The sequence below is a fragment of the Siphateles boraxobius genome, unplaced genomic scaffold, assembly GCF_051911475.1.
Source record: "Siphateles boraxobius isolate OS27281-9 unplaced genomic scaffold, OSU_SipBor_1 9, whole genome shotgun sequence".
NCBI lineage: Eukaryota > Metazoa > Chordata > Actinopteri > Cypriniformes > Leuciscidae > Siphateles > Siphateles boraxobius.
Genome location: NW_027509219.1, coordinates 12,225,499 through 12,248,824, shown reverse-complemented (window position 1 = coordinate 12,248,824; position 23,326 = coordinate 12,225,499). Strand labels below are relative to the sequence as shown.

The 23,326-nt window shown below is 37.5% G+C and overlaps 1 protein-coding gene across 2 annotated transcripts in view; it reads left to right on the top strand.

The window, feature by feature from the left end:
- The window catches only part of gpat2 (glycerol-3-phosphate acyltransferase 2, mitochondrial), a 79,021-nt gene extending 58,196 nt beyond the window's left edge, over positions 1-20,825 (top strand). For both annotated transcript variants that reach the window (XM_077222714.1, XM_077222713.1), the window contains 13 exons: positions 1,612-1,797; positions 2,993-3,091; positions 5,398-5,480; positions 6,731-6,849; positions 6,968-7,038; positions 8,988-9,252; positions 10,381-10,523; positions 10,944-11,021; positions 15,351-15,476; positions 17,572-17,692; positions 17,843-17,911; positions 19,614-19,669; positions 19,952-20,825. In XM_077222714.1, the coding sequence (XP_077078829.1) occupies positions 1,612-1,797; positions 2,993-3,091; positions 5,398-5,480; positions 6,731-6,849; positions 6,968-7,038; positions 8,988-9,252; positions 10,381-10,523; positions 10,944-11,021; positions 15,351-15,476; positions 17,572-17,692; positions 17,843-17,911; positions 19,614-19,669; positions 19,952-20,074 (1,539 nt within the window). In that variant the 3' untranslated portion in view covers positions 20,075-20,825. The remainder of the gene's footprint in view (positions 1-1,611; positions 1,798-2,992; positions 3,092-5,397; positions 5,481-6,730; positions 6,850-6,967; positions 7,039-8,987; positions 9,253-10,380; positions 10,524-10,943; positions 11,022-15,350; positions 15,477-17,571; positions 17,693-17,842; positions 17,912-19,613; positions 19,670-19,951) is intronic.
- The last annotated feature ends 2,501 nt before the right edge of the window (positions 20,826-23,326 follow it).

The following is a 23,326-nucleotide window of genomic DNA, read 5'->3' as shown; positions in this document are numbered from 1 at the left end:
AACGTCAGTGTTTTGGTGGAATAGACTTCAAGAGGAGGGACACAAAAAAAGGTTTCATTAAATATTATAATTTTGGAATGACATGAGGGTGAGTAAATGATGGCAGAATTTTTATTTTTGGTTTAACTTAACTATCAATTTAATTGACAATGAGCAGCCGGAATTAATGGAGAATGGAATTGAAATATTAAAGAGACAACAATCAAAATACTAATAACAGCCAGATGAACACGAATGTGTCCAAAGATTAATTGTCGAGTATTTAACATATGGAAATAAAATCTAAAGGTGGGTAATACATCATTCTCTTCTCTCAGATGTGAGCTCTATTCATCATACTGATGCATCACCCTCACATCTGTATGGGAAATGTGCAATCGTGATTTTACTTAAAACATATTCGATGCACACAAGGAGCAATGACTTTGTCACAGACAACGTGGCGCAGGACGTGAAAATGATAACTGCGTCAGGCTGAAACTAGCAAAAAAACATTTGTGTATGATAGGGCCCAAAAGCTTAAACTAAAATGAAAAAATATTTGACAAAAAAAACCCCAAAAAACAATAAATTAATAAAAATGGCAAAAGCACATAAATTACTAAAGCTTAAATTAAAATGAAATCTTTAAATTATTCAAAATATCCAGAGACCCAGCAATGGAGTTTTTCTTCTGTAGAGGACATTTATATTTTAGCAAATATCTCTGACAATCACAAGCTTTTAAGTCTGGATGTCATGTAAAGAGCACATTTAGGGCTTTGCAGAGATACCAAATGTTTGAAGGTGTAACCATGACAACTCCCTCTTCTTGGTCTTTAAAAATGACTGAATGACAAAATTTAGCGCACATGGAATTATGATAATATTTTTGTAATTATTTAAATCAGACTAATTTTCTAATTGTTTGCAGAAATCAACATCTCAGGGAACCGTTATGGGGTTTCAAATCAGAATATTACTTTCTGATAGGAAACAGGGCATCGATTTCATACATGTCCACTGCAGAGGACACCAGAACTTACTGCATCTATATCAGGCATTTTGGAGACACAACAAGTGAATAGGGAAATAAATTAGATATCAATATTCTTATAAGATATTCTAATGAAAATATTCCCAATTATTACTCTCATTATTACATGTCTTTTTAAATTACATGTTGCCCCAAGAACAAATTAATATGCAGATTAGATAGTGTGTTGATGCATTGCATAGAATTGGAATGGCATTTATGGCCATGTCTACATGCATGCTGCATAAAGTAAAAACAAATCTGGTTCTCAGGAGGATAAATACTATAATAAAACTAAAAATTACACTTAATTTTAATAAGGGTGAGTAAATATGACACAATCGTCATAATGCTTTGTCCAAGCATTAGGAAAGCACCATTTGATTCTACAGAATTGTCAGCTTGCCACCTTCTCTCTTGCTCATTTTATCTCTCTCTCCTCTCACTTTCAATTCATTTTTATGTGACTGATTTTGCAGATATTGCAGTTAATTTATTCTCTGCTTCACATCTCTTCTACATAAAACTATCCAGCCTCTCTATTTTCCCACAAACATTTTTATCCATCATTTCTCCTCTTTTGTCCCACTCCACAGTTCATTGGCGAGCTGTTACGAGAGGGCACCGCTCTCAGCGTGGGCATCACCACAGCCAGAGGTCACGGGGGGCAGTGGCTGGCACGTGTACATCAGGCTATCAGTGACGGTCTAGTGCCTGATGTTAGCATCGTGCCAGTGGGCGTTTCCTATGATTGCCTACCACACCACTTTATGCATCCACAGGTGACAACCTTAATATTAACAATGCACACTCCATTCCAAAATCACCCGGCAGTCACCGTCAGTGCACAGGGCTATTAAACAAACCAATAAACAAATTACAAACAGAAGTAGATCCAAACAAAGGCAAACATGATAATGGTGCTCATAAGTATAATGATCATTGACTAATTGGGGAAGGATTTACCAAACGTTTTACTTATGTTACTCAGTATGCACTATTTTGATACCGATATCAGTTATGCATAAAAACGTTCAATCGGTGAAAACTAACACCCACCATAACCAACAGGGGTAACACACGAATCCAACAAAACTCGACAATCTGAACTTGACACAAATGCTTTGTTTGAACATAAAAACATAATTGACTACTTTATTTACAAAATATGAATCTCCAATGCACGTTTATGAGAGCACCACAATGTATGCGTGTTGTGTTGATGCGAGAGCAGATGTTGTTGCGTGAACGTGCGTTAGAGATGAAATTGGTAAATTGTTTTTTTGCACAAAAACGAAGCCGCCGCGTCGCTTCATAAAATTGAGGGTAAACTACTCGAGTCACATGGATTACTTTCATGATGTTACTACCTTTCTTGGCCTTGAAAGTGGTAGTTACGTAGACGGACAATGGAGGGACAGAAAGCTCTCAGATTTCCTTTAAAAGATCTTAATTTGCTTTCCGAAGATGAACGAATGTCTTACGGGTTTGGAACGACATATAGCAATGCGCTATAAACCACCGAAGTTTTGCACAGGAATTGCAGTCATGTTGTTTTGTATTTGTAATTCCTGAGGTGAACTGATTCATTACACACTAATTAGCAGCAATATTCAGTTAATTAAAACCAGACATAAGCTGTGTTTTCTGCATTTTGATTTGATGATTTTTAATATGCAGATTGTGAAATGTGTTTTCCGAACGAGCAATGGTAGACACGGCTATAAATTTCGTCTCACATTTAGAGGAGAAGAGAGGGATAAAGGGCTCTGAGAAATCCATATTATTGTGTGCATCCATCTCAAATAAACACCAGTTATTATAGTGATTACAGCCACTAATTTCTCCACTAATGGCTCTTCACCATTAGAGCGCCGTGAAGATCTGAATAGTTTTCTCGAATTAGATCCAAGTCATTTCCTCAGATCGTGTGTGTGAGTGGCAGCGTATTCTTTCTTTTGCTTGTGTGCTCTTTAGGCCGGCGTGCTGCCTGCTCTGCGGTTTGTAGTCTCCCTGCTGAAGGGTGATCACAGAGGAAGTGTTAGGATCCATTTTGCACAGGCTTTCTCTCTGAAGGTATGACTCACACGCATCGAGTTACACACGCTCGCTCATCCGTATACACCAGCAAATAAAATACTATCATTTGATACAAATGCAGAGCCTTAGCGTTCTCGTGTGTGTGGGTGGGTGGTGTATTCATCATGACTGCAGGGAAATAAAACAAAATGCAAATAATAAAATGCAAGCCATATAATAATGCATAGTAAGTATATCAAAATAAATTTTCTAATAGACTTAAAGGATTAGTTCACTTCTAAATAAAAAAATTCTGTCATTATTTACTCGCCCTCACGTTGTTTCAAACCTGTATGAATTTCTTTCTTCTGCTGAACACATAAGAAGATATTTTAAAGACAGTCGGTAACCAAACAGTTGATTGACTCCATTGACTTCCATAGTGGTTTTTTTTCCTATTATGGAAGTCAATGGGGTCCATCAAATGTTTGGTTACCGACATTCTTCAAAATAGCTTCCTTCGTGTTTCTGCAGAAGAAAGAAATTCATATAGGTTTGAAACAAATTTAGGGTGAGTAAATGATGACAGAATTTTCATTTTGAAGTGAACTAATCCTTTAAAAAGTAGAAGAACCATTTGTAGATTCGCAAATTTATCTAGATCTTGGTAATATTGGGGTTTCCGCAATACCAAAATTTTAGTACCTAATACCTCAAATATCTATTGAAATTTTTCTTCATAATTTCATGATTCTCAATACCAATAATTTGTTTACAGCAAAATATGCGATTGAATTGAAAATATGCTATGCTAATATTCTATTGAACACACTCCTATAAAAAGTAAAATTTTAATATACTTGTTGAAAAATTGCACAGAACAATGGAACATAACCTTCAAATAAGTACCGTTCAGAAGTTTGGGGTCGGTACGATTTATTTAATTTTGGTACAATTAATAAAAATGTTAATAAAAATTAAAACAAACTGTTTCTATTTCAAACAAATACTGTTCTTTTAACGTTCATCAAACAATCCTGAAAGTTTTTTTTATTTACACAAAAATATAAAGCAGAAATTTTAACATTGATCATAAGAAATGTTTCTTGAATATAAAATCAGCATTTAGAATGATTTCTGAAGGATCATCTGACAATGAAAGACTGGAGTAATGATGTTCAAAATTCAGCTTTAACATCACTGGAATAAATGACTTTTTAAAGTAAATTCAAAAAGAAAACAGTTAATTTAAATGGTAACAATATTTCTAAATAGTACTGTTTTTACTGTATATTTAATCAAATAAATGCAGCCTTGCATTAAAAACATAAACTCTTCCAGACTTTTGAATGGTAGTGTGTTTAGATATTGCTTCAATTTCTCCATTAAAGGTGCTGTATGTAACTTTTTTACTCCACTAAAGCATAAAAATACCATAGCATGTTTCCTAAATATTTGCAATCATATTAAGTTCACATAGCCAGTTATTTTACTTTTGAAATGTGGGTTTCCACGCTGTAATGTTTTGTTTTTGGTCTGTGATACTGCATGTTGCCAATTTTCATTGTCCATTGTGCTTGTTCCTGTCGCGTGTGCTCAAACTGGCCGTCCGAGTGACCGCCGTCCAGTCTGAGGAGCAGGTGGACGGAGAAACGACAATCTCAGATATTTTGAAGTCGACTGCAGTACCTATTTCATGTCATTCTTACAGACTGCACCTTTAATTGTTGCAAATAATATGCAAAAATAAATGTATAATAATTTACTTAGATATAATGCTGATTTGATAGTGTTTGATAGAGGATTTTTTTTATTTATTATTATTTTATTGAAGTTATCCATCCAAAGAGCAGTGAGACTTTTCTTGTTTTCTCGCTAATACTGTTGTTTGATTAATATTAACTGCTTGAATGACTGTGGTTAGACTGCATTTACATTGTAAGACCTAATGCACAGATAGACTATTTTGGGCATTCTTAAGAGCATGAATACCCATGTGAGTGGCCACATGTCAAACAGCACTCACGCATTGAATGATGATACTTTGGTGTTCGGTTTCTTTTTTTGTGAAAACTACATTGTTGGACCTTTCAGCTTGTGGTAATATTAATACAATTCCATGTTTGATTTTAAGTACTTTTCGTACAGTACTGCCATTTGATGTCCAAAATCTGGTCTTGAATCAGCACCAGTTTAGCCTTAATTTGACATCTCAATTTTTGAAGCTTGTGCATGGGTACTGTGGAAGAGTTTTTAGACTCATTCTCTATCTCTCTCTCTCTCTCTCTCTCTCTCTCTCTCTCTCTCTCTCTCTCTCTCTCTCTCTCTCTTTCTTTCTCTCTCTCTCTCTCTCTCTCTCTCAGGAGATGTGCGAGAGTGGAAGGTGTCGTGTGGATGGAGGGCGCCCCCTACAGGAACTGCTGTTGACCGCCATACTGAACAACAGGTCTCTTCAATCCCCTCTGTTCCTGTATCTCATTAGCAGAATCCACTTATCATCCATCTCTTCCTATTTGCCACCCTAGCATCTGTTAGCACATATGGTCAAAGACGGAAGAGCTCACGCGTTTCACTTCACTTCAACATCCTGCATCCCTCACTGTAGTCTTTCTTGTCAGTCATGAAGGTCCCTAGGGTTCTGGTCCTCCAGTTCAGTTCTTCACCACCTTTGTTATTAATCTATTGTGCCAAATTGGTAAGACAAAAAAAAGAAGAAAATAACAGGAAGAACTAATAGTGATGGAAGGATTGTGGTTGAGGATGATGAATTATACCTTTCAGTCCACTTCAGCCAGTTCAACGTATCGCTTTCTTTGAACTTCCTGTGTAACTTGAGTTGCTTAAAACTAGTGCGTTGCACAAACATTTTATGCACGTGGCTCTGGAGGTCTGATTCAGTCTGCTATTTTATAATTATCTAATATTTTTCTGTTTATTTGTATTGTTTATTTGTTTTTATTTGTTCTATTCCTTGTAATTTGTGATTCATTTATCACTGACTGTTCACTTGGTTAAAAAAATTACTGGAGAAATTGAAGCAGTATTTATACACACTAGCATTCAAAAGTTTGTAAAGATTTTGTAAATTTTTTGGAAGAAGTCTCTAATGCTCACAAGGTTAAATTTATTCGATGAAATGTACAGTAAAACAGTTATATTGCGAAATATTACAATTTAAAATAAGTTTTCTATTTGAATATATATTCAAATATAATTTATTCATGTGATGCAAAGCACTGAGACTCCAGTCTGCTGAATCAGAGCTCAAGAGCCAAGTGCATAAAATGTTTCTGCAGTGCACTCATTTCAAGCATCTCAGGTTCTCGGGAGAAGCAAGTTATTCCAACTCCGGCTCATAATGAGCTGGAATATCCTGGAAAATCTACAAAGAGCTTCTCATCTGCTCTTCACTCTCTTCTAAGAGCCTCAGGCGCTGTTATACGTTTAAAGACGAACATCCACAGCAGGAGAGGCCTTATCATGAAGATTCAGCCCTGCGGGGCTCGACATTTGCATTCTGACAGCTGGTAATGATGTATTGTTGTAAAGTCTTTTGTTGTAAACGTTAGGAAGTGAGAGCAGTGAACAGGTGGTAGTCACTTGAGGTTTGCAGAGTAGTGTAATGTAAATTTAATGCCAGGATTTCAGAGAATGAAAGTATGTTGTAATAAAATGAAATGTGGTTGATTTCATCAGGATGGACTCCATCTTCAACCAGAAGGATGTGTCCTGGCTCCTCCCATCCGCTGTCATGCCTGAACTGCCTTCCGCTGATAGACAGCAGACTATCGCACTGACTCTTCATTTAATGTACTGTGAGTCTGATCGACACACGCAAGCTCTCAAAGATCAAACCCTTGCACTTTAGTAGGGGTTTTATTTATGAGGCTAATTTGTGTGTGTGTGTCTCATTGTTTTTTTTATTTTTTTTAGCTTCAACTAAAAGTATGGCCGTCATGTCTACCAGTCTGGTGTCCTGTTTGCTGCTGCACAAGCATCGCAGGGTGTGTTTTAAAAACTCCTCTTGGATATCACATCACAAATGAAGTATACATATATACTGTATCAATATTAACAGTGTTTGGGGCTAACGCATTACAATTAACGTAAAGTTACGTATAAAGTAACGTGTTTACTTTTACATTTAAACACAACATACCTGAGTTACTTTTTTTTTAAAAGATACAATATGTAAGATTTTTTGCCGCAATGGGGCACAGTTTACAAACAATAATAAAAGCGAATCTTGATGACGCTGTGAAGGAGAGTGGAACGATGGGAGATGTCGTTCCCACCATCCAGAGATGTATTAAATTAACAAATCATGATCACGGATGAGGTAATTTATTATTTTTTGTATTACCTGTACGTGTGATCACACTATTTTATGTCATCGTAATGAATTAAATGCAATGAACGTGAAATGCAATTCTATATTATCTTGTTACAGCTATTTGTCAAATTTTTTGGTGGGTTAATGCTGCGCAGTTTTACGCGTTTATGGTTAATGGCGTGTTGTTTTACGTGTTCAAAACAATCGTACTAAAAGTAAATTTGAAAGAACCCACAGTATTTGCAAGTAATGGCTAAATATTTTTTAACACACAGCCTATTGTATTAATTGCACTGCCATAATCTTGGTCACCACACGTGATAAAAAGCATTACCGAAGTACAAAGAGTAATATAACAAATTTCATCAGCATAACGATCACTTGATAGTTTTTGAGGTGAATCAACATATGCATTATGATCTGTCACGTCATATATGTATCTCACATTGTTTATAAGTGCTATTATTGACACGCGTTGTGTTACTTGTACAAAAAAATACATCGATTTGCTTAACTGTCTATTAATACACACGCGAGAGCAGAGTCTCTGTCAAGCCCAAGTTCGTCGCAAAGCTCTCTCCATCTCGGAAAACGCCACGCCGATATTTATTCTTGTTTTATTCCTCCGGTTGTCAGAAATTCTGCGTGTCTCCCCATATCGACACTTAAGTTTTTTTGGGATTTTCAATACTCGCCAAAGTGTAATCGTAATCCATGATGTACACAACAGCTATAACCACCACTTCTGCATTTGTCCACGTGATATTGCGGAAACCGAGGATAGCATGGATATTGCGTCATTGACAGGTGGCATTTTTTTTCCGGGACAGGCCATTTAAAATTGTAAAATTAAAAATCTTAGTGGACTTTTGGGATATTGTAAGTACACAACTGCAGGAAATATATCACACTGTGCAAGTGATGTTTGGATATTTTATTACACAAATCTTACATATTGTAGCTTTAATGTTGCTAGATTGTGAATTAAAAAAAAATATTAGAAAAAGATTGCTTTATTAAACACACACACACACACACACACACACACACACACACACACACACACACACACACACACACACACACACACACACATATATAATTTGCTTTATTTACTTAATTTAATAAAACAATCTATTTATAATCAAAATTGTTTTTATAAATATATGCACAGTATATATATATTTGTTGATCTTTGACAATAGATTATCCATATTTGTCAGTTAATTTGCTATTTATATAACAGATGTAATAATCATCACAATTCAAGTCTGTTTCCATATTTTGTGTTTGTAAACAATGTTACATTAAACTGTTTCTATACTTATGTTGATAAAAGCATAAATTAAATCTGAAGAAAATTGTCTCTTCAAAAGAACAGCTCCATTCATATGAAATACTTTTATGATGTTTCTTTGACAGTTTTAAAGCTTTAAAATGTTAATTGTGTGTGTGTGTGTATACACACACACACACACACACATAAAATAAATAAATATATACACAATAAAAATACAATAAATCGACTGGTTGTAGATGATTCATACAAGTGTCAAACATGATTCTGCTCGCTTGAATGATTTTGCTAATGATTGTAACAATGTTCTCCCTCTTTCTCAGGGTGTGCGTGTATCCGTGCTGTGCAGGGACATCTGTTGGCTGTTGGAGGAGGTGTTGTTCAGAAACACAGACGTGGGTTTCGGCGGCTCTCTGGTCGGGCTGGTTCATCACGCGCTGTCTCTGCTCCGCCCGTATCTGCTCCTGGCTGCAGCTCCACCCACGGGAGAACCCATCATCGCACCGCGGCCCGATCCACACTCTCTGCTCACGCTGAGCCAACACTGCCATTTGCTCACTCATGTCTTCATACACGAGGCTGTAGGAGGTGGGCAGAGTGTGTTGGTGTTGGCAGGCGTCATGTACCGATCTTTTTTTGAAGGGCAATCAGTTGCAGGCTTATTTAGTATACTGTACCTTAGCGAGATAAGATATGACTAAAGAAAAAGAAAACTTACCAGTTTTTATGTATACGGCATGTTAGTCTATTGACATGATTTTGATTAGCAAGCAGGGTTTAATCTTGATATTGGTACAGATTTCCTGATTTGATGCCAATTGATTTGGGTGTATTCTATTTATTATTCCATTTCACATACACACACTACCTTTCAAACGTTTTTGAAAGAAGTCTCTAATGCTCACCAAGGCTGCATTTATTTAATCGAAAATACAGTAAAACAATATTGTTAAATATTATTACAATGTAAATTACCTGTTTTCTATTTTAATATATATTTAAATGTAATTTATTCCTATGATGCCAAAGCTGAATTTTCAGCATCATTACTCCAGTCTTCAGTGTCTCACGATCCTCCAGAAATCATTCTTATGATGATTTGCTGCTCAAGAAACATTTCTTATTATTAATGTTGAAAACAGTTGTTACAGTTGCTTAATATTTTTAGTGGAAACTGACACAATTATCCGGATTTTTTGTAAGAGTTTTTTGTAAGAGCTGCAAAAGAGCTGCATTTATTTGAATTCTAATCTTTTGTAACATTATAAATGCCTTTACTGTCACTTTTTCTGATTGATTTAATTTAATTTAAAAGTAATTTAGATTAATCTTACAATTTTGAGATTATAAGTATCGATTAATTTTAATCGATTAATAACGAAGATTAGAATTAATAAGAAAATCTACCCAAAAAAACATTTACCCAGTTTTGGCATTTTAATAAACCGATAGTATTTGATTTTAAACTTTAAACTTGAATCTTCTCCAATCTGTTTTCCACACCTTTTTTACCAACAATATTTGTGCAACTATTCCTTTAATGATATAAGATACAAAAAAAGAAATCTACTCTGCTCAAAAATCTGAGGGGGCACGTACCCAGTTTGAATGGTTCTGGCGCTTCAGGGTGTTGATGTGTTTGGGTTGAGTCACGTTTGTACCACAGCAGGGTTTATTGACAGTGCTAACCCTGAAGGCATGTGTGTTTGTGTGAAGCGTGTGCTGTCTCAGCCATGCTGAGTGAGGTTGTAGGCTGTGGAGGCTGTGGAGACCAGGATTTTGATGTTGTCCTGGGTCAGGAGGAGCTGACGGAGAAAAGCCTCCAACTCACACATTTACTGTCTCCCGGGTACATACCGGTGAGTCTCGCTCAAACACGCACATATGACGTTAATAATCACATTGACGCTAGTAGTGATTCATACAGCTGCCTTGCTCTTCAGTCAATCAAAAACAAAAAACTCAATTTATTTTTTCAATGTCTCTAAATTTCTCTCTCGCTCTTCCAATCGATCAGTTGCTCCCCATCTGTTCGCTTTATTATTCTCTCTTGTTGTCTCTTAAATCGAGTTTCCCGTTCAAGGGTTCTTTAGCGGCGGGAATAGAATGTGTAATTATTGCAGGCACGTTTTATACTTACGTCAGCAAATAAACACTTGTAAAGGCTGTGAAATGTCAATAAGAACAAGAACACTACACAACTAATTATTTCTCCTTACTATCTGCTCTCTCCCGTATCTGTCTGGCTGTCCATCTGTCTGCCTCTCTCTCTCTCTCAGCCGTGTCAGAACGCTCACAGCTTTGCTCTTGATGCAGTGGACAGCATGGTGCGCTGTGGGGTTCTTGTTATGGAGGAGGTAGGACACCTGCATTAACAAACAAATGCTCTCATTCTCTGATCATAGTAAGTCTTCACACATGCAGCATTTTTTAATTATTTATATATATATATATATATATATATATATATATATATATATATATATATATATACATATACATGTATATATACAGGTCCTTCTCAAAAAATTTGCATATTGTGATAAAGTTCATTATTTTCCATAATGTAATGATAAAAATTAAACTTTCATATCTTTCAGATTCATTGCCCACAAACTGAAATATTTCAGGTCTTTTATTTTTTTAATACTGATGATTTTGGCTAATCTCAAAAAATTAGCATATCATGAAAAGGGTCTCTAAACGAGCTTTTAACCTAATCATCTGAATCACCTAATTAACTCTAAACACCTGCAAAAGATTCCTGAGGCTTTTAAAAACTCCCAGCCTGTTTCATTACTGAAAACCGCAATCATGGGTAAGACTGCCGACCTGACTGCTGTCCAGAAGGCCATCATTGACACCCTCAAGCACCCTCAGGCTGTTCCCAGAGTGCTGTATCAAGGCACCTCAGTGGGAAGTCTGTGGGAAAGAAAAAGTGTGGCAAAAAACGCTGCACAACGAGAAGAGGTGACCGGACCCTGAGGAAGATTGTGGAGAAGGACCGATTCCAGACCTTGGGGGACCTGCGGAAGCAGTGGACTGAGTCTGGAGTAGAAACATCCAGAGCCACCGTGCACAGGCGTGTGCAGGAAATGGGCTACAGGTGCCGCATTCCCCAGGTCAAGCCACTTTTGAACCAGAAACAGCGGCAGAAGCGCCTGACCTGGGCTACAGAGAAGCAGCACTGGACTGTTGCTCAGTGGTCCAAAGTACTTTTTTCGGATGAAAGCAAATTTTGCATGTCATTCGGAAATCAAGGTGTCAGAGTCTGGAGGAAGACTGGGGAGAAGGAAATGCCAAAATGCCTGAAGTCCAGTGTCAAGTACCCACAGTCAGTGATGGTCTGGGGTGCCATGTCAGCTGCTGGTGTTGGTCCACTGTGTTTTATCAACGGCAGGGTCAATGCAGCTAGCTATCAGGAGATTTTGGAGCACTTCATGCTTCCATCTGCTGAAAAGCTTTATGGAGATGAAGATTTCATTTTTCAGCATGACCTGGCACCTGCTCACAGTGTCAAAACCACTGGTAAATGGTTTACTGACCATGGTATTACTGTGCTCAATTGGCCTGCCAACTCTCCTGACCTGAACCCCATAGAGAATCTGTGGGATATTGTGAAGAGAAAGTTGAGAGACGCAAGACCCAACACTCTGGATGAGCTTAAGGCCGCTATCGAAGCATCCTGGGCCTCCATAACACCTCAGCAGTGCCACAGGCTGATTGCCTCCATGCCACGCCGCATTGAAGCAGTCATTTCTGCAAAAGGATTCCTGACCAAGTATTGAGTGCATAACTGAACATAATTATTTGAAGGTTGACTTTTTTTGTATTAAAAACACTTCTTTTATTGGTTGGCTGAAATATGCTAATTTTTTGAGATAGGAATTTTGGGTTTTCATGAGCTGTATGCCAAAATCATCAGTATTAAAACAATAAAAGACCTGAAATAGTTCAGTTGGTGTGCAATGAATCTAAAATACATGAAAGTTTAATTTTTATCGTTACATTATGGAAAATAATTAACTTTATCACAATATGCTAATGTTTTGAGAAGGACCTGTATATATATATACTCACCTAAAGGATTATTAGGAACACCATACTAATACTGTGTTTGACCCCCCTTCGCCTTCAGAACTTCCTTAATTCTACGTGCCATTGATTCAACAAGGTGCTGAAAGCATTCATTAGAAATGTTGGCCCATATTGATAGGATAGCATCTTGCAGTTGATGGAGATTTGTGGGATGCACATCCAGGGCACGGAGCTCCCGTTCCACCACATACCAAAGATGCTCTATTGGGTTGAGATCTGGTGACTGTGGGGGCCATTTTAGAACAGTGAACTCATTGTCATGTTCAAGAAACCAATTTGAAATGATTCAAGCTTTGTGACATGGTGCATTATCCTGCTGGAAGTAGCCATCAGAGGATGGGTACATGGTGGCCATAAAGGGATGGACATTGTCAGAAACAAGGTAGGGTAGGTAGGCCGTGGCATTTAAACGATGCCCAATTGGCACTAAGGGGCCTAAAGTGTGCCAAGAAAACATCCCCCACACCATTACACCACCACCACCAGCCTGCACAGTGGTAACAAGGCATGATGGATCCATGTTCTCATTCTGTTTACGCCAAATTCTGACTCTACCATCTGAATGTCTTAACAGAAATTGAGACTCATCAGACCAGGCAACATTTTTCCAGTCTTCAACTGTCCAATTTTGGTGAGCTCTTGCAAATTGTAGCCTCTTTTTCCTATTTGTAGTGGAGATGAGTGGTACCCGGTGGGGTCTTCTGCTGTTGTAGCCCATCCGCCTCAAGGTTGTGCGTGTTGTGGCTTCACAAATGCTTTGCTGCATACCTCGGTTGTAACGAGTGGTTTTCAGTCAAAGTTGCTTTTCTATCAGCTTGAATCAGTCGGCCCATTCTCCTCTGACCTCTAGCATCCACAAGGCATTTTCACCCACATGACTGCCGCATACTGGATGTTTTTCCCTTTTCACAACATTCTTTGTAAACCCTAGAAATGGTTGTGCGTGAAAATCCCAGTAACTGAGCAGATTGTGAAATACTCAGACCGGCCCGTCTGGCACCAACAACCATGCCACGCTCAAAATTGCGTAAATCACATTTCTTTCCCATTCTGACATTCAGTTTGGAGTTCAGGAGATTGTCTTGACCAGGAACACACCCCTACATGCATTGAAGCAACTGCCATGTGATTGGTTGATTAGATAATTGCATTAATGAGAATTGAACCGGTGTTCCTAATAATCCTTTAGGTGAGTGTGTGTGTGTGTGTGTGTGTGTGTGTGTGTGTGTGTGTGTGTGTGTGTGTGTGTGTGTGTGTATATATATATATATATATATATACATATCTAAAAAAAAAAATACTCGCACACACACAGCCGTTCAAAAGTTTGGGATCGATTAGATTTGTTTGTTTTTTAAAAAAAGTCTTAGCTCACCAAGGCTGCACAGTAATTACTGAAGATGAATATATTTTCTACTAATAAAGACAGAATTTGCATTTGCATTAACTGAACTTTTTTTAATTAAAAAAACCACTAACACAAAATATCTGGTATCTTGTTTCTCTACTTTACTACTCACACTGTAAAATATGGTAATAGAACTTAAAAGATTAAAAAACATTTTTTTAAGTGCTTAAAGGGATAGTTCACCCAAAAATGAAAATTCTGTCAGTATTTACTCACCCTCATGTTGTTCCAACCCCGTAAGACCTTCGTTCATCTTCGGAACACGAATTAAGATATTTTTGATGAATTCTGAGAGCTGGATCACTCCTCCATTGGCGTCTAAGGGAATGAAACTTGTTAGCCCTGAAAAGCTATTAAAGACATTGTTAAAATAGTCCAAGTGACAACAGTGGCTAAATCTTAAGTTTATCGAGCGACGAGAATACTTTTTGTGCGCAAAAAAATAACGACTTTTTCAACTATTCATTTCCTTCTCTGTGGGCCTCGAGTGAGTTCACGTAGTGTAATAGTGTAGTGCTACTGTGTTGTACGTCACACATAGGCTCACTATTGGCTGACGCTGGTCGTGGGTGATGCGTGTGACGTACAACACAGACGCACTACGCTATTACACTTCGTGAACTGACTTGAGGCCCACAGAGAAGGAAATGAATAGTTGAAATTAAGTCGTTATTTTAGGGTTTTTTTCCGCACAAAAAGTACTCTCGTCACTTCATAAACTTAAGATTGAGCAAGTTTCAATCCCTTTGAAGCCAATGGAGGAATGATCCAGCTCTCAGATTTAATCAAAAATATCTTGATTTGTGTTCCGAAGATGAACGAAAGTCTTACCGGGTTGGAACAACATGAGGGTGAGTAAATACTGACAGAATTTTCATTTTTGGGTGAACTATCACTTTAAGAACCCATGTTAAAAACACCAAGTGTGTATGTATGTGTGTTTATATGCCCAGACATCTAGCAAGCTCTCAGGCTCAATCTAATCTCTGACACTGACCATTCAGTCTGTGCCTATTTATTTTCAAGTGCTGCCAGAGTTTTCCGCTGACTACTTCACAAACACCCACAGAGATGAAAGCTATTTTTGTTTACTATGCTAAAGGTCATTTCAACCCTAAACTGATAATTTTTCAACTTGTTTGTACGTGCCTTTAGATATGTGAACGTTATGTGTATGCAGGTTCAGAAGGATACACCAGCATGTGACTTCATGAAGAGGCATGGCGTGTTATCATGGGCTGCTTCAGACAACCCTGACCAGAGCAGCGATTCAGACTGTGAGGAACCAGAGAAACACTCTTACAAGGTACACAGACCCATAAACAATGGACATTTAGTGGGATTTTTGTGTTTATAGTCATATATTGAGATTCATAGTACTCACATCATGTCTGAACTCTCTGGATCCAGAGTTCCAGTGAGATGAAAACCACTAAAAAACACTAACATTCAAACCTCATTCATCATTTATAGACGCGCACACACAAAGACAGACACAACAGCCCCAAAAACTAAGACAGACAGTTCTGCTGCATTTGAAATGTGCTTCTGTCTGCAAATTGCTGTTTTTGGTATCTGCGGTGAATCCAGCAGAAAGAGAACAGGAAGGGATTTTCAATGGCATAAACTGCTGTGGATTGGTGGCGTCTGTTGCATCAGAACCTCAACCAAACATTTCAGCCACAGGTTTAGGCTTTCCTCAGGTTTTAGCTTATCCTTATTGATATTTTTAGGTCATTTCCGTTACCATGTTAAAGCTTTTGTACGATTATTTAAGTGGTGTTTGCTAGCTTCACTATTACCAAACACCAAGTAAACAAGTATCACTAATACTATCGCTCATACTTCCCTTGCCGTTACTGTTGAATCCGCCCAATAACTTGGCATTAATGATACCTCAAATCATGTGGCTGCCTTCTGTAATCAGACTATTGATTTTCTTCTGGTGGACAATAAAACTGACAATCCCACAAACTCAAGCTACAATTGAGAGACTACTTTTTTTTTTTTTTTTAAGGAACACTTGACTACTTGTTTTTATTTAAGCAACACTTACTTGGATTTTAAATGTTTTAATTATATTATATATTTATATACAATCTCACCGGTCACTTTATTAGGTACACCTTGCTAGTACTGGGTTGGACCCCCTTTTGCCTTCAGAACTACCTTAAACCTTTGTGACAGATTCAACAAGGTGCTGGGAACATTCCTCAGAGATTTTGGTCCATATTGAGATGATAGCATCACACAGTTGCAGATCCATGATGCGGATCTCCCATCGTTCCAGCACATCCCAAAGGTGCACTACTGGATTGAGATCTGGTGTTTTAGTATAGTGAACTCACTGTCATGTTCAAGATTTGAGATGATTTGATCTCTGTGACATGGCATGTTATCCTGCTGGAAGTAGCCATCAGAAGATGATACACTGGTTATAAAGGGAAGGACATGGTCAGCAACAATTCTCAGGTAGGCTGGGGCGTTTAAACGATGCTCAATTGGTACTAAAATGCCCAATATGTGCCAAGAAAATATCCCTCACACCATTACACCACCAGCAGCCTGAACCGTACAATATAACCATACAATATAATCCATACAATATAATCATAATTAAGTGTTCCTTTTATTTTTTTAATAGACATCCAAACATGATAACATGGTATCACGCATGGATTTCTGTTTTATCATTTGTAATATTATTGCATTTTGAAAACACATTTATGCAACATTTGAAAATGAGCCTTTATATACATTTCACAAGACAAATATGAACACAATCAGCATTTAGAAGTTTGGGGTTGGTAAGATTTTTTAATGTTTTTGAAAGATGCTCACCAAGATCAAAAATACAGTAAAAAGAGTACTATTATGAAATATTATTAGCTTTTTAAGTAATTTTCTATTTAAATATATTTTAAAATGTAATTTATTCCTTTGATGCAAAGCTGAATTTTTAGCACAGTCTTCTGTGTCACATGATCCTTCAGAAATCATTCTAATATGCTGATTTGATGCTCAAGAAACATGTTTTTATTATTATCAATGTGGAAAACAGTTGTGCTGTTAATATTTTTGTGGGGGGGGGGGGGGTGATTTATTTTAATTTATTTATAAGATGATTAATTTTTTGGTAACCATGTAGAAGTCCTTACTGCCCAAACAACATCTGTTTCTTAATTAATAATAACCTTTGCATGTTTTCTCACTGTCCTCTACCCTTCTGCTGTCTTTTATCTCTCTCTCTCTCTCTCTCTCTCTCTCTCTCTCTCTCTCTCTCTCTCTCTCTCTCTCTCTCTCTCTCTCTCTCTCTCTCTCGCTCACTCTCGATCTCTCTCCCTCTCTCTCCCTCTCTCTCTCTCTCTCTCTCTCTCCCTCCCTCCCTCTCTGCTTTCTAGTTGAGTCAGCCGTCTCAGTGCCCAGAGCTGCTGTTCTTTCTCTGTAGTTTACTGAGTGTCCAGCTGAGAGCTCTGTGCTGGGCGCTAGAAAGCCTTCATTACCTCCCCACACCCATCACAGGTTGGTACACACACACACAAACTCTGAGCTCTGGCCACACAATGCTGTTGCCATTTGTGATGAGTAAGTGTTCTTTAGCAGCATCTCTGTCACTATTCACACTGAGTGTGAACAGATAAGTGTTTATAACCTAAAAACTGTTTATTTTAGAGACGGACTGTTTGCGTCAACTACACACACACTTGAAGAACCGAGCTCAGCTGGACAAAGCGCACTATGGTAAAAAACAAAAACATGCTTTTCATTTACACTCGCCACCATGATGGTAAAGGATTAGATGTTTCCACGTGGCCGTCCAATAACAAGTGATCAGCACATTCAAGTGTAAACATGGCAAAAAAAAAAATTTCAACCACATTTTGAGGTTGTTAAAAATGCATGTGACAGTAATCGTCCTAATGCACCACAGATAAGTATGAATAAAAAACATGTAGCACTACAAGAGTAGTCTGATTCTGAGGGAAAGCCTGTGAGAGAAGTTCGAAATATATATATATATATATATATATATATATATATAATATGTATATATTGATGGTAATTTCAATACAAATATTTAAAAAACTAAGGGCCCTATCATACATTCGGCACAATGCGGCGCCAGGCGCGACGCAAGTGTTTTTTGCTAGTTTCAGCCCAACAAAGTTATCATTTTCACGTCCTGCGCCACGTTGTTTAAATGGCAAATGCATTTGCGCCCATGAGCATGCTGGTATGAAAACGAGTTGTGTTCAGGCGCTTTGTTATTTTGAGGCAACTGAAATAAACTGCGCCATTGACCAACTGAAACCTGACCTAAAGTCAATGGCGCAATATTTTTTTTGTTATTTAAAGGGCTCATTAGTAATGTGCGCCTATAGGCGTGTCCCCAACGTGCGTACACTTCTTATTACACACACAGCAGCACACAAACATGCTAAATATTAAAAATAAAAGGATTACAATGCAAAAGATTATTATTATTGTGTACATAAAGATTTGGTGTAATCACGCTTGTCCCGTAGATTTTCTGCTTCTGCGCTTTAACCTCACACACGAGCAGCTGTTTCTCATCTCTGGAGAAGCATTCAGTCTTTCTGCTTGCAAATTACGCGATGTATATAGCGAATCTGCCATGGCGTGAGCGCAACTGGCTTTAAAAGGAAATGGGAGATAAGATTCTGATTGGTTTATTCCACGTTACATCCAAAACACATTCATTACACTTTAAGAGAATAGGGACAACCCGTCATTTAGCCCTAAGTGCACTTGCGCCGTTCAGTTTAGAGCAGATCATGCACTTAAATCGTTTATACATTCATTTTAAATTCAACCAATCACGTTGTGAACGTAAGCCTGTGCATTTAGATTCTGTATCTTTTTGAACCAAACAAACTTAATTGAAACGAACACACCCTTATATATGTCATCAAGACACCGTTATACTCATGGTAGCTCCGGTGACGCTATCGCAAATTGGATTACAAAGTTTACGGTTCATATTAACAACATCCAGAATCTAAAAATTGGATAAGATTAATTCCAAATGAAGAAAATCAGTGCATGTAAACCTAACAGAAATGCTTAAATCTGCTTTGACAACAGAAATGCTATCTAACGCTAGTTGTCAAAGCAGATTTAAGCATCTCTCCTCCTCAGGATCATTGATAGAGAATAAATGAAGTGGCTTTAACCGTTCCAGCCTACGTAGATGCTGACTTTAATGTATTATTAATCCCGCTGTCTTTAACAGACTTATGGATCGCTGCTCTGTGTAACTTGGTAGTCTAACTCTGCTGAAGACTAGAGCCTTGATGTTTTATAAGAGAGTTTCTGCAGATTGTGTTCCAGCATTATTAAATAATGCTTCAAGACTGAAGTTTTCGTGTCATTTGATGTTCCAGCGCTGTTTATTTGATGTGTTTGTGTGAATCTTCTGTAGAGAGCTCATCTATTGACTTGGTTGGAATGGCGCTTCGTACGTTCATTGATCTTGGGGTAAGTGATTCTATACATCCTGATTTACTGTATATATACACACACACACACACACACACACACACACACACACACACACACACACACACACACACACATACACACACACACACACACACACACACACACACACACACACAACTACAATAGCTGTAAATAAAAGCCCAAGGCCAGATAAACTGAGAACAGTAAAGTGTAACAAACTGTAGCAGGTGTTGTAATAAAGGACAGTTAATTTGGCCTCTCCTGACTAAACAATGTTTCTCTGTTCCTGCACTTCAGGTGTTGACTGAGGACAGACAGGGAGAAGATGTGTATCTAGACGTCAGTCCTCTTTTCTCTCAGTGCACTTACAAAGAGAAACTCTTGCAGTTTTTCAAACAGTTCATTACTAAAAGAGAATAGTGACTTGACTTCTCAGCTGGGAATGATAACAGTTGGCGCTTCTGAATTTACTATTCAGTTCTTCAGGGTTGTTAAAATAATTCATTATGCCTGTTTTTTTGTCCATTTATAGATACATATTGCCTAACATATTGCCTACTTGCTTTCTGTAGTATATGTGATGCTGAGGTTGCTTTTTGTGTTCATTGTTGTTGAGAGCCCAGATTTGGTTTAGTTATTGGTTAGATAATCACCATTTAGATGGTTTAAATATTGTTCTCTGTTTATGAAGAGCAGATAAATTGCAAGATGTTTTTTTTTTCCATTGAATTTTGTATATAAGTCTTGTTTACTTGTAATGAATATATATATAGGGCTCTGTTCAGTACACAAGTTTCTAACAATTGACCCAGTTTGTAGTGTTTCTGTCATGGTTTGATTTATAGTTTTTCCACACAGCACTATATACTGCATGAATTTTCATATGCACAAACATTCTGCATTATCTTTATGACATTATCTAAAACATTAGGATGAATTATCACATACATTTCCTTCCTATGCATATTCTGCTTCCTTTGGCACAAACACTGAATACCATTAAGAACTATTCCACTGAATCTTGAAACAATGGGACCAAAACATGTCCTGCTTTAACTTGTCATGTGAAAATGACATTTTCGCTTTTAAATGAATGTGAAATTATCATTAGATTATGCATCTTATTTACTGCAAATAAAAATGATAAATCTTTAAATATCTATAAATAAAACAAGGCAAGTCACCTTCATTTATATAGCGCTTTTAACGATATGGACTGTTCCAAAGCAGCTTTACAGTGATAATAGGAAATTAAAGTAACAGAGATTGTTTTGGCTTTACAGCAGCTCTAGAATAAAGTTATTGTCCAGCTAAAGTTAGTTTTGATTGATTCACTTCTGTCGTAATGATCATTAGTTATTAACTTAGGGGCCGCTAACACGACACCATTCTAACAGAAAACCCTTAATGCGATCCGGCCGCTCGTTTGCACAAAATAGTGCCTGGTGGGTGGTGGCTCTGAGAATTTTTTATCGCTTCCACGTGAATCAGAATTATCCCTACAACGTTATATCAGTACAGAGGTAAAGGGGAAGGAGGCCTTCACAGGGGAGAGACTAGCTGACACTTCAGGACTGCGTTGTCGTCGTGTCCATGCGCAGGTCCTTCATCAGATCCGGATACGGCCTGGATCCGGCGGACTTCGGTAAACATCAGGATAAACAAAGAGGCTGATATTAGCGTAGACGCCATCCTGCTTATGATGTACAAAGTACATCAGGATTTATGGGAAGTGTTCCTGGTTCCGGCTGATCTAAACTATGCAGCCTAACATTGAATTATAGAAGTCTATAATGTGTTACGTGTATGCTAAGCCAAAGAGATGTGTTTTTAGTCTAGATTTGAACTGACAGACTGTGTCTGCTTCCCAGACAATGTTAGGAAGATTGTTCCAAAGTTTTGGTGCTAAATAGGAAAAGGATCTACCGCCAGCAGTCGATTTAGATATTCTAGGTATTATCAACTGGCCAGAATTTTGAGATCGCAATAGACGTGAAGGTGTGTAACGCGTTAAGAGCTCGCTCAAGTACTGGGGAGCTAAACCATTTAGTGCTTTGTAAGTAATCAGCAATATTTTAAAAGGTATACGATGTTTAATAGGGAGCCAATGCAGTGTTGACATAACCGGGCTAATATGGTCATACTTCCTGATTCTGGTAAGCACTCTAGCGGCTTCATTTTGGACCAGATGTAGTTTATGTATTAAACGTGCAGGGTTTAGTACTGTATTGTATTAAACAATACACTACTAAAAACACTTAAAACCATCTAAAAATGTCTTATGTAAAAAAAAAAAATAGATTGATATTTGTACACTAATATATGAAGTATTTATGTAGGCTACACTAAAAATTCATTACATCATTACAGAAATATACCATGTTTTGAGAGGGAAGTGTTCAAAGTTTTCAGTCTTGTTCATAAGATGTTTTTATGAACTATACAACTATGAAAAAAAATACCAAAATCACATCCTTTCCTTTACTTATTACCCCACCTGCTGTGTTCAACATCACAGGCTCTAGTGAAATTTTAGCTGATTGGTGAGAGGAAATGAGTCGTCAAACCAGCCATCAAAACTGCCAAATTATAGAGCGATTGTTTGAGATTTTTAGATAATTTGCCTCTGCTTTCATTATTATGCCAGATTAAAGAGAACGTTGCCATTTTATCACCACTGCAAGATTTTCTGTCAATTTTCTGTATTCAAAAGACAGCTACAATCTTTTGAAACCATCATCTACATTCATTACTAGAGTTAAATGCTAGATGCATAGACATTTGACTTTTAGAGAATGTAAAACTTTTGTATCTGATGGCGTTGCCATATTTAGTTATACAAAAAAGGAGCCTGAAACATTTGTTATGCTCCAAAATGTAAATTAATATTCTGAACAGATTCATCCTAAATAACTCCCTTGTCTCAAGAATCAGTGATTATATTGGTCTAGTTGAGTTTCAGGTTTCCACTAAATGACGGGTAATAATCATGATGGATGCTACAGAGTTGCACTATCACTCACTGGAAAATGACTTTGGCTCTATATATACCAATCACTTGACAATCTCATATATAAACACCCATACATGCAACACGAGAACCGTTCTAAATGTGCATTTACCCAGGAACATCACTCTTGTGTAGCTATCTTAATACTGTGCAACACACGAGTGAGTGTCCCTGAACATGTTCGTCTGAAACAGAAAGACTTAACGGACGGCTGCTGCTCTAGTGCAGAAGTGCTGAACAAGCTCTCTGGAGACATCCAGACAATCGACCCGCGGACACTCGGCTATCAATAACTCATGAGCGGGAAAGCTGGAGACTGCAATAGAATAGGATCATTAACAAGAAATAAGATTGGTTGAGAAGTAGCCTACCAGCTGGCCACTGTTCTCAGGGAATCACATGATTAACACTGTTCACTACTTGATCCCACTTTCCTTCCTACATTTATTCCAGTGTTTTAAAGTCGGAATGGAAATTGAATGAAGCTGAAGTTACACAATGACTTAACCAATCAGCGATTGGCCTTTTTATTTAGAATAAAGTATTCCACCATATTGCGCATTGCAGTTTCTCCCATTCATAAGTGATAGGAGTGAACAGCACCTAATGAGCCAATAAGCATATCCAGATGGGTTATTGAACCAAAGAACTGCGTTTGAATG